The sequence below is a fragment of the Panthera uncia genome (assembly GCF_023721935.1).
Source record: "Panthera uncia isolate 11264 chromosome C1 unlocalized genomic scaffold, Puncia_PCG_1.0 HiC_scaffold_3, whole genome shotgun sequence".
Classification (NCBI taxonomy): domain Eukaryota; kingdom Metazoa; phylum Chordata; class Mammalia; order Carnivora; family Felidae; genus Panthera; species Panthera uncia.
Genome location: NW_026057584.1, coordinates 13701917 through 13714183, shown reverse-complemented (window position 1 = coordinate 13714183; position 12267 = coordinate 13701917). Strand labels below are relative to the sequence as shown.

The 12267-nt window shown below is 40.4% G+C and overlaps 1 protein-coding gene across 5 annotated transcripts in view; it reads right to left on the bottom strand.

Moving 5' to 3' along the window:
- Positions 1-12267, bottom strand: part of DOCK10 (dedicator of cytokinesis 10) — a 268151-nt gene that overhangs the window by 42517 nt on the left and 213367 nt on the right. For all 5 annotated transcript variants that reach the window (XM_049615823.1, XM_049615821.1, XM_049615819.1 and 2 more), the window contains exons 28-30: positions 10379-10525; positions 3727-3810; positions 1217-1313 (exon numbers count right to left, since the gene is read on the bottom strand). In XM_049615823.1, coding sequence (XP_049471780.1) covers positions 1217-1313; positions 3727-3810; positions 10379-10525 — 328 coding nt within the window. The remainder of the gene's footprint in view (positions 1-1216; positions 1314-3726; positions 3811-10378; positions 10526-12267) is intronic.

The following is a 12267-nucleotide window of genomic DNA, read 5'->3' as shown; positions in this document are numbered from 1 at the left end:
GATTAAATACAATTTAATCTCCTAATATAATCTCCTATAATTTAATTTCCAAATTTCATAAATTAGGAAAGAATGGGATAATGTTATAGCTTTTATTTAAGATTGAAATGACAAAACGTTTACAGGCTTGATAATGTATTTTATTTTCCCTCCAAAATATTAGTTTTGTGTGATACATACAGTATAAGCTACAATACATGTAAGGAGGCCTTTTTTTCTGGTTTCCATGAATATCAAAACGGCTCCTTGTGGATAATTTACTCACTGCTTAGAAGGAAGGTCTTTTTTTCTTTCTTTCCTTCCTTCCTCCCTCTCTGCCTTCCCTCCCTCCTTCCTCTCCTCCTTCCATTCTTGAGGTACAACTGACTATAACATTATATTGATTTCAGGTGTACAACATAATGATTCAATATTGATGCAGGGTGAAATCGAAGCAGAGTATTTTAAGTTCTTAAATCATTTTAATGGTTTCTTTGCATCCTGATATTTGATTGTCTTCTGAGAGCTAGATGTGTGACGATCATCTTGGTATCTATGCATATTGGTATATATGCAATACATTAATAAAAGTTATACATGAAAATATTTTCGGTGGACCACTTATGCTATAGTAAGTATAGAAATGGGAAGCAACTGTCTCCACCTCCTTCTAATCCAGAGGTACCAAGTATTTACAATGGTGCCCCCTTCCCGCTTTCCTCCCTCTTTCCTTCCTTCCTTCCTCGTTTTCATGGCAACAAGTTTTTTTTTTTTTGTATAAAACTCATTTTGAGGAATTGCATTTTAACACAATTGCACACACTAATTGATAACTTCAAGTGAATTTGTACTCACAAAGTATAACTTCTCTCCCCCCTTAATTTTGAGCCTTTCAAAATCAAAGGAGAGTTCTCTTTTGGAGCCAGTATAGTCAAAGTATTGTTGTAGGTTAAAATTCTTTGATTCATGTTCACCGATTTTATAATTTTGTTGGCTTTCTCTTTAATAGAAAAGGAGATCTAGACAAAAACTGAGAAATATGGAGCCACATTCTTCACCACGTGACACCAACTTCTTGGTGTCTTCACCTGATTACCTGGGTCTAATGCCCATGTAACAGCTTCAGGGGAGATCAAGACCGAGGAAACAGGAAAACAACAACACACAAAGGTCACACAAACGAACTTATACGAGTGTTCACTTTGCAGGAACTGATGAACATTCTGGGAGTTATTACCTGGAATGTTTGCTGATCTTATGGGGAGACACAAAGGAATAAAGTGCTCATGCTGACATACTTCTTGAAGAAAATCAAATTTATACTGGCATAAGGTCTGAAAAAAAAAAAGCAAACCGAATGATTATTATTTATACACCAAGAGGGTTAAGAAAAAAATCTGTACTTGAATCTTATATCTAAAAAGAAGATGTAGTTAATTTTGTGTGACCACCAGGTAATTGTTAAGTTGACAGGCTTTTGTCCCCCTGAGGTGGTAAATAGAGTAGGACTCCCTTTATGTGAATTTTTTTTAATGTTTAATGTTTAATGGCCCATGAGGGAGGAGCAGAGAGAGAGAGGGAGACACAGAATCCAAAGCAGGCTCCAAGTTCTGAGCTGTCAGCACAGAGCCCCATGTAGGGCTCGAACCCACGAACAGTGAGATCATGACCTGAGCCAAAGTCGGATGCTTAACAGATTGAGCCAGCCAGATGCCCCTGGACTCCCTAAATTTGGAGATCGGTCAAGGCCTCGTTAGGAAATGATCCCATTTGTAACCCATAGTGAGCCGCTGTGAGATCCAATCCCGTGCAGTGTGCATTTTCCACTTCTTTTGGCTTCTGTCAGAACGTGTTTATTCTGAAAGGAATTGTACGTCACCACATGCACAGAGCTCTAAAACCACAGTCAGCTCCCAGGACAGTTCCCTGTGATCACCTCTTGGGATCCAGCGCTGAAGATGCCAATGGGGCATGTGATCCAAGACTAGACTAACTCTCTCCGCAGGCCCTTTGTTCTCAGACTGAGTTACTTAAATTCGTCTTTTTCCTGTCTTGCAAACAGGCCTGTCTTCTCAATGATATTTTGATTAGGACAGTAATAAATGGATTTAGACATGGTCTAAGACAGCTTTATACATGTGTTAAAAACAATCACATAAGAAGGAACAATTAGCACATTCATAAATATTCAATTTTCACTGACATGCAGACTAAGTAATCAATTTTTAAGACTCAGTTGGGTTGTGTTCACTAATACCAGCTAACAAAATAAAACATATTCCATTTGCTCAGATTGTTTTAGAATTCTATTTTGTGGCAATTTTGGTTAATAATTTAAAATACTGTCGTTTCAAACGAGAAGAGTGCTTGACTTAACCCTTTGCATCAAAGTGAACAGGAGCATAATTAAATTGTATGTTAATTATTTTTCAATGAGTGTGTTCTGTTTTCTCTCTAAAAGAGTACATAATTAAGGTTTCCTTGAATTATACCTAAAAGGATATTCTGCGAATTTCATGCATAATTGGGGCACTAACAAAGAATATTCTTTCAAAAAATATTTACAGAGGAAACTGGATTCTCAAAACCCAAATGGCATAGAATCATGTAACTCCCCTAGTCAAAAGTAAATCTCCACTGCCCTCAAAATAATATTCAGATTCCTAAGCGTGGCATGAAAGGATATAAGAAGATCATTATTTACTTTTGGCCTCTCTAGATTTGTTATTCTTTCCCAGTACCAAGATAATTACCCCTTGGGGACTTTCCTTCTTCCTAATGGGCAAAGGTTACTGGGGAACTATTAACTCAGGTGCCCCGTCTTCCTTCCTTAAGAGGCAGGCATGTGACCCAAAGCGGGTTGGTCACACACTTCCCCTCTGGAATGTAAATCTTAAGCCGAGTGTTAAGAGAAAGAAAATGGTCCCAATGTATTTTTTAAGCAGTAGCAGAGATTGGCCCATGGTTCCTCCTTTGCAATGACTCTTGTGCCCTAGTCCCTGCTCTTTCTCAAGCCCAGCTTTCCATCTCTTTCTTGCACTGATGTCATTGCTCTTCTAATACTCCCCCGTTGCTCAAACTGGCGTAAGTTTCCGTTGCTTGCAACCCAGAGAATCTTAACTGGTACAGCTTTCATGATCTCACCCATGTCCAGTCTTATTTTCCTCCAGCATATGCCCATCTGTAGCTCAATGGTTCTCAAACTTGAGAGTACCTAAGAATCACCTGAAAGCCTTATTGGAATACAGCTTTCTGGGCTCCACCTGTCACAGTCAGTTCTCAGCTCACTGGTCTGGGAACCACACTTGGAGAATCACTGCTCTCCAGCCTCTCTCTCGACACATCCTCCCTATTTAGGAAGAGGGGGTCAACTGTCCTATTTTGCCCCAGACTGAACAATTTCAGAAAAGTGAGATGTTCAGTGCTAAAACCAAGGCAGTCAAGCAAACTGGGCTGTAAGAACTATGGCTGAAAAGAATCCCTCCTTTCACCACCCACCGGAAATAGGAGTGAAACATAACACATTCACGTTCACACTCCACATGCCACAGCCTCCCCATTAAGAAAGGACTTGGGAGCCTAACTCAGATGAACCGTTTTAAAAGGCTGCCTCTCACTGGGATAGACATTATTTTTTGATGTGGAGAATGCACAGGCTAAGGTTTTAGGCAGCCAGACACAGAGACTAGTTTATTTATTTATAACGCAATGGTTTAGAAAGCAATCCCGCCTGCACTTGGTTCTTACCTTGAGATCACCAGAGGAGAACATGCTGATGTAATTGTTAACCATCTTAAATACAAAGCCCCGGTCCATAAATGTAAAACAGTGCTAAAAAAATATAAAATTGTAAATTCAGATATTTTTACTTTAAAGATCGTTACAGATTTTAGAAAAGATGAATAAATATATTGCAGTAAAATGATATTTAGCTAAATGTGTTGTGTAATAAATGTTTAAAAAATCTCAACACTATATTTAGGCATTCACCCACATACGGCAACTAATTAAAACACTAGATAGAGTGCGCACACCAGAAAGTTACAAACCCTTATTTGTCAATTTTATTTGAACAGCACTTAGAGTTCTGCAGTGAAATATCATAGCCCTTTCCTTTCCTTTCGACACAGAAGGTTTTAGCTTTTACTTGTCTATTCTTTAATCACTTAGTTCCATTTTGTTACCGTGTTTTAGTAATCTGACTCTGGGGTTTGTAGGGTGAAGGCAGATCCTTTGCGGTACAGCACTGGGTATGGAATAGGGGTGGCAGCGATGGGTCAGGAAAGCCTTTTTACCTTTCTGGCTTCCTTCAACAGAAGGTTGAAGGAAAGAAAACCTTTCTTTTCAGGCAAGGCAGCTTGACTTTGAAGAGTGAAGGTAAGAGACCCTGAGATTGCCATGTCTTCCTCTGTGGTCAAACTCTCTTAACTGTAAGAAGGAGGGTCTTAAACAGCAGGTAGTTCTGGAGGAGGCAGGTGGACATTCCAAGTTGGAACAGCACGCTCTCTCCAAAAGACCAATGGCCATGTCACCAGTAACCAAGCAACAGCGGCCAAATAACCGTGCACAGGTGTCAAGTCGGAGGCACACACGGTGTTTCCTGAGGTCGTGTCTTGGGGAGGCGCTAATGCAGATTGCCACGTGGAGGTCATCACGGTGCGCGTGAGTTCAAGTCCGTCCATCCAAATGCATGTGAGAGCACCTACCACATGCGAAAACCTTTCAGCTGCTGCGCCACTGAGTGGGGAGGGCTTCGTTCTTGTCCCAAGAGCCCAGCGGAAGGTCTTCGCCTCGGTTCTGCACATCGTGGATCTCTTCCCAATTTTACGAACAAGTCTCTTTTCTCAGAAAAGGCTGGACATAAAATCCTGTTATCGGTAGTACACCAAGCGGGAGGTCTCCCACTGAAATACATCTGGGCATAAACAAGAGCTGTTTTCTCTAATAATGTTCTACCAATTGGTAAGTCGTTTATATTTTTGTTTTGTTTTCCTTCTTTTCTTTTCGTAGTGATTTTTGAGGTTCCTACTCATTCATTACTGTGTCAGTATGTTGCCTCGTTTATCTTTTCATTTTTAATCTGAATTTAAGTTCTTTCAATTCCTCTCTAGTCACTAAAAAGGAAATGGCTCCCGTGTCCTACCATCTGCCAGTAGAGCAGTGACCAGAGGCAGACACGCAGCATAATCATAGGCTCAGACGATGTCAAGCAGGAGGGGAGGGGGGGAGGAAGAGAGGGGCTCTTGTGTCTTGTGCACCAGGCAGGGTACCTTCGGGTGTGGCAAACCCAGAGAAATGTGGAGCTTTCTCCGGAGAAGACCTCTTGCTGTCTTTTTCGTGTTGGAAAGGGGTTTGGGTCCCATGTTACGGAGAAAGGAGGACCATCCAGCGTAACTGTGGGCTTGAGAAACATCTCAATAAAAAAGCAGGTGAAAAGAACCCTGGGGATGTCAGTGGGGAAGACACCAGGGCTCCTTGACTCGATGGAGGAGAGGGTGGTGAGTCCTGTCACTGAATGTGGCGATTGACACCTCCCAGGGGCTACTGTGGTTATTCTGAGGAACAGGCTTGATAGCTTTTGAAGGAGGTCGGGCTCCAGGACCAGGGAATGGGGAAGGCGGGGAGAAGGCTGCGTTTGGGGTTTTCTGAGATTGAAGAATGACCTTCGATGTGGTAAGTTTGTCATGCTTTCCAAGGGGCAGTGAGAGAAAAAAGGGGGTCATTCCCAGGAAACAAGATCATCCGCATCAGCCTTCTGCCTGCAGAGAGCCCTCCTGAGGTCAGGCTTCATCAAGCAGCTCTCCTATCATGGGTCTCCCGAGTCTGGTCCACCCCAACGTCTGCTTCGCCCCAGGTACAGAGGCTCTTCTGCCCGTTGCTGAGGTCTAGAGGGGCCTTTCTCTGCTTCTGTTTTAAAATAATTTATAGTAACCTTTTATAGCAACAGAAAATAATTTGCAGCGGGCTTTGGCAAACTACAGCCCAGGGGGCCAAAACTGGCTCACTGTCTGCTTCTATAAATAAAGTTTTATTGGAACACAACCCCACTCAATCACTTCCCTATCGTCTACGGTGAATGGTTTAGGGCTGTATTGTGTTCCAGTAGCAAAGTTGAGTAGCTGTGTCAGAGACCGTACGTCCTGCTAAAAATGTTTAGTATTTAGCTGTTCACAAAAAAAGTTTGCAGGTTCTTCATCTGGAGAACTTATAACCTACCAATATTTTCTCAGTTTTGTTTAGTAAATTAAAAGCCAAATATTCTAAACTATGTGCAAACACAGATTTTAATAAAAACAATATTTTATTTCACCGATTGTGAGGACAATGGCAATTTTAGTCTATAATTTGCTCAGTGAAGAGGATGAAGCCCTAAATCACAAAACAAACCGGAGGAGTGTCCTTGCTTTTTTTTTTTTTTTTTTTAATATTCTTCAAGCCACTAGTCCTGCTATTTCCTCTTTCATCTTGAATACTTTCCTTTGCCCCTGTGCTTGACAGCAGCTTAGGTACGACCGACAGCAACTTTTGCATAGATGAGCTCTATGGAAAAGTGGGTGATGGGCCTTGAGGAGGGCACTTGTTGGGATGAGCACTGGGTGTTGTATGGAAACCAATTTGACAATCAATTATATTTTTAAAAAGAAGTCATAGAGCGTTTAAGTCAAATAGAGTAAATATGAAGACTTTCCCCTTTGCAGAGACTCACTTACCCATTTCTGTCGATGTTTACGGAGAAATATCACAGATGTTTCTTTAAAGAAATTTTTTTTAACATTTATTTTCTTTTTTGAGAGACAGAGCATGAGCAGGGGAGGGGCAGAGAGACGGAGACACAGAATCCGAAGCAGGCTCCAGGCTCTGAGCTGTCAGCACAGAGCCCGATGCAGGACTCGAACCCACGAACTGTGAGATCGTGACCTGAGCTGGAGTCGGACGCTCAACCGACTGAACCACCCAGGCGCCCCTCACAGATGTTTCTTTAAATGTATTTTGCTACCAAACTAAAACGGGCTCCTATATTAGATGATTTCCAAAGCTGGCTGAAATAAAGCCATTAGGCAGCCACGTGGGTAAAGAGGCACGGCTGTCTGAGCAGGAAAATACAAATTACAAGGAACTTTCCCTTGCTCTCTCCTTGGTATCAGGCCTGCATCAGAAGAGTACTTAGATGGGTTCGCTCGGGTACGGTGGAGTTGTGACCCAGACTGGCAGTAAAAAGAAAAATTACAAAAGCTACACAGGTATCCACGGACCCATTTGCAACCCATCTACTTTCAGGACGGAATACCCAGAGAATGTACAGGTCTTGGCTTAGTTGTTGCAAAAATCTTACTTTCCCATGATATGATATATCATGGAGGAAGGCACATTGTCCCCTAGGACATTTTTAAAAAATGTTTATTTATGTATTTATTTATGTGTTTATTTTAATTTTCTTTTAACGTTTATTTATTTTTGAGAGAGAGAGAGAGTGAGCGCACAAGCAGGGGAGGGGCAGAGACAGAGAGAGGGGGACACAGAATCTGAAGCAGGCTCTGGGCCCCAGGCTGTCAGCACAGAGCCCGACGAGGGGCTCGGACCCACAGACCATGACACCATGACCTGAGCCAAAGTCAGACGCTTAACTGACTGAGCCACCCAGGCGCCCCTCACCTAGGACATTTTTATATGCCCACACCAGACATACTGCTCTCTCCATTCTTGGAAAACAATTTTGACACAGCTACGGTGTTACAATTATTTTTCAATTGTGAAATTCCAATGCCAACTAATCCGCAGTATTTGATCGCCGCTGTAAAATTTAATAACCAAAAGAAGCAGAAGTCACTTGAAGCCCGAAGTGAGCAGATCACTCTTATCAGATTTCCGGGAATATAAGAGATTAAGAAAAAAATGTTGATTTATTTGTTTTGAGAGAGAGCGTGTTTGCACATGGGCGTGCAAGCACGTGGAGTAGGGGCGGAGAGAGAGGGAGAGAGAGAGTGCCAAACAGGCTGCAGGCTCACAACCTGCCGTGAGGTCCTGACCTGAGCTGAAATCGAGTCGGACCCTCTACCAACCGAGCCACCCAGGGGCCCCTACGTGAGATTTATAATGCCAACAGCGGGAGTGGAGAAGCTGAAAGCTCAACGTTCATCAGTTCATAGGCATTGTGCCAAATGACTACATTAAATTTTACATTCAAAAAATCATTCTGTCTCCTTTTCCCTTTTTCTCTCCTAGTTCAAAAGATTTCATCTGATAATCTTCACAAAAAGTTAAAAAAAAAAGTTTTCTGTGTCAAGGAAATGCCATTAAAACTAAAACTTGAGGGGCACCTGGAGGGCTCAGTCGGTTGAGCGGCTGACTCTGGTTCAGGTCGTGATGTCACGGTTCATGAGTTCGAGCCCCACGTCAGGCTCGGTGCAGACAGTATCTTCTGTTCCTCTCCCTCTGTCTGCCCCTGCCCCGCTCCCGCATGCACACACACATTCTCTCTCTCTCTCTCTCTCTCTCTCTCTCTCTCTCTGTCTCAAAAAAAAAAAAAAACATTAACAAAAAATAAAACTACAATTTGAAAACAATGCTTGCAGAATGGACTTTTACAATGTACAACATATTCAACTCTTTTCACTTATAAACTTCACCTAGGTATTGCTTTCGATTTGCAGTCCATGTAATCTATGTATCTTACAGACCATATTTGTTCATCTATTGCCAATCCATGCTTTTAGCCCACACATTTCACAAAACTACTGGGACCACCGTTAGCTTCTACACCATGCTGTCCCTTTCAATCTTCGACATTTTTTACTTGCTCCCAGTTTTGACATTAGTTTATGTACAAGTGGCAACTTTTGGATGCATAAGCTCCAAGGAAAACATATTTATTCCAACAAGCACACAGCATTTAAGCCAAGGAAGATAGAGAAAGGGTCTTTCCCCGTTTAAAAGACTCGCTTAGCCATCATTCTTTGCAATTTAGGGAAGAATATTACAGATGTTTCTTCAACACAATTTGCTTACAAATTAGACAATTTATCATTTTTTCCAAATTTCCTCTTCTACCAAGCACTTCAAATAACCTACTAGCATAGTAATAAACTTTATTCCTGTACATCTTAAAATGTGGTATAAAACTATAGTAATTTTTTCTCGACCCTCTTCATCCCTAATCTTGACCATGCCTTTTTTTTTTTTTCTGAAAGCAAGTGAAAAGCAAAAATAAGAAGCAAAATATTGGAGGAAACAGTGAATGTGAGATGAGACCAACTACAGTGTATAGTTTGAAATGATGTTTAATATATTAAAAACAGATTTTACTGGATTAAAATTCACCAAAGATGATGTGGAAAAATTTTATGGCCTCTTAGCTTTATATTGTTAGTATTTATTTATAAATTTTCACACTCATGCAGTATGTTCTTGTATCATAAAGATACAAGAAAAGTGGCTTCATCAAGGATATAATAGTCAATAGTTGGGCAAAAGAAGGAATAGAAGAAAAACATTATGTTTCTAGTTGAATGTATTATTTGTTAAATGATATACCATCCTTCTACATTAGCTTTGTTTTTTTTTTCTTGACTAGCATTTTTGCCTTCTCAATTCAATCTGTAACGCAAAGAAAGAAATAAAACTTTAGTACTATATATATGTGTATATATATACTGAGGTTAGAAAGTAGCTTCTCAATACTTAAATTGATCATTTTTAAAATGCGATTGGTGCATAATATTTTCATCATGTATAAAAGAGCCTGGTGGTAATATAATAAAAATGCCAAATTACCCTAAGTTCCCAAAGCGGCTATTTGACATCATCAGTAGAGCTACAGGCAATCCAGAACATTACTCCAAGGGCAGAAATGCCCAAGAAAATATTGCCACATTGCAGCTTTTCCTTTAAAAATCTCACTTAAAAAATATTTAGAAATACTATGATTTGACAACACTCAAATGGATACTTTTATTGAAGCTTGGTGTTGCTTCTGTGACTCTAAATTGGAAAAAATATTATTATTATTTTTTTTTACTTTGAGAGAGAGAGAGGGAAACAGTGTATGAGCTGGGGAGGAGGAAGAGAGAGAGAGAGAGAGAGAGAGAGAGAGAGAGAGAGAGAGAATCCCAAGCAGGCTTCAGGCTCAGTGTGGAGCCCAATGTGGGGCTCGATCCCACAATCCTGGGATCATGACCTGAGCTGAAATCAAGAATTGATGTTCAAATGACTGAGCCACCCAGGCACCCCAAATCGAAACAAAATATTAAAAAGTAAGATGTAGAGATAAAAGTATTCATCTAATAGTGCTAAGTTTTGATTCTTTTACCATAAATGGAGATGTGAGTTGATTAACACTTAGAATATCTTGCATTCACTATCATGAAGGTTTGTATGGGACTGTGAACTTTTTTAACTGTACCTTAAGAAATCTGGCAACGCTTTGATTTGCCCTTCTTGTTTCTTCAAGTGCATCTTTGTACTTCCAAATCACGTGATCGCATAGGACCATTACAAGATTGTCCAATTCATTCTGGTAAGATTCAGGAAATCTTTGAGTCCGAGAAAGCTAGGGGAAGAATGGATCATTTCTTTATAATGTGGCATGTGGAATCCTAAGCCTGGAAAAAAAGAAACTGAAAGACTTCCTTCATTTTGTATATATGAAACAAAAAGTCCTTTTGAAAACTTGAAAGCAATTACAAAATAGAAACCTTTTAATTTCAAGATTATAATTTCCATCATTTTCCCTTAACACTCCCTTCTATCTTGGCCAATGATGTTTTTCACTTTTTAAAAAATTTTTTCGTAAGTTTATTTATTTTGAAAGAGAGAGAGAGACAGACAGAGAAAGAGAGAGAGAGAGAGAGAGAACACAAGCAGGGGAGGGTCAGCGACAAGGAGAGACAGAATCCCAAGCAGGCTCTGCAACATCAGTGCAGAGCCTGACATGGGGCTTGAACTCAAAAATTGTGAGATCATGACCCGAGCCGAGATCAAGAGTTGGACAGTTAACCCACTGCACCACTCAGGTGGTCCTCACTTTTTCATTAAAAAGTAAATTATCTATTAATAGCAAACTATTCAAACAGTGTAGAAATGTAACATGTTCTATGACCTCTCACATCTTAATTCCCCCCCCTTCCCTGTTAGAATATAACTATAATAAATACTAGTCTAGATTTCCATTAACACGTAGTTTTCTATTTAATTCAAAATCAATTATTTTGATTTTTTAAGATGAGGTATCCCCCAGTAAACAACTATAAGAGATCAACGAATGAGTAACTGAATGAGTGCAGATACTGGTTTGAAATGTCCTCTAGTAAAGTCCCAGCTAGTCTTTTCTGAAAATATATTTCAGCTTTATTGACGTGTAACTGACATAGAAAACTGTAAGATGTTTAAAGTGCACACTGGTGCTTTGATACACATATACCACATATATATCGTGAAAGATTCCTTCCATATAGTTAACATGTCCATCACCTCACATCTTTATTATTTTTTTGTAAGAACATTTAAGTTTTACTCTGTGAGCAAATTTCAATCATACAACACACTGTTATTAGCTATAATCACCAGGTTTTACATCAGCCTCTCCACCTTTATTCATCTCGTAGCTTCAAGTTTGTACAAGCTCATCCTAAGATCACGGTCCCAGGATATGCCACAGCAGGTGCCAGTGGGACCTCCCAGTTAAGAGACTTGCCACCAGACACAAAATGACTTGGTTCTGAGATTAGATAACATTCATTGACCTAAACTCTGTGGGTTCCTAATGACTCTCCTCCGGTCCAGGAATCTTCTGCTCCTGTTGGACCTCCCACACAGAAGGGGAAAGTTTCGGGCAGCTAAGTTTTCCCATCTAGCCGTACTTCATGAATTCACATAGCCCTTCGCACGAGACAGGCAAGATTGATTCATCTTTATAAGTTGACTTTAAAATTAGCCTCACATTTTCACCATAGATAGAAACACAAAATTTAGAGTTAGACTGAACTCTATATACTTCTAAAATTCTCAGCACCCAGCCTTCCATGTGACGAGATTAAAAACCAAGGAGGATGAAGTTATAGGAATCACGTGGAACAAACAAGAGGTTCAACTGGCTTTTCCTTCCTCCTCCCCCCCCCCCCCCCCCCCCCCTCCCTCCCTTCCTTCCTTCCTCCTCCCTCCCTCCTTCCCTCCCTCTTCCTTTCTTCTTTTCTTTCTTTCTAAGACCAAGTTCTTAAGTGCTTATGTGCACTGGATTATTTTTAAATCCATTTGCCAGGACATGGCTATATAGATATTTTGGGATAGTATGGT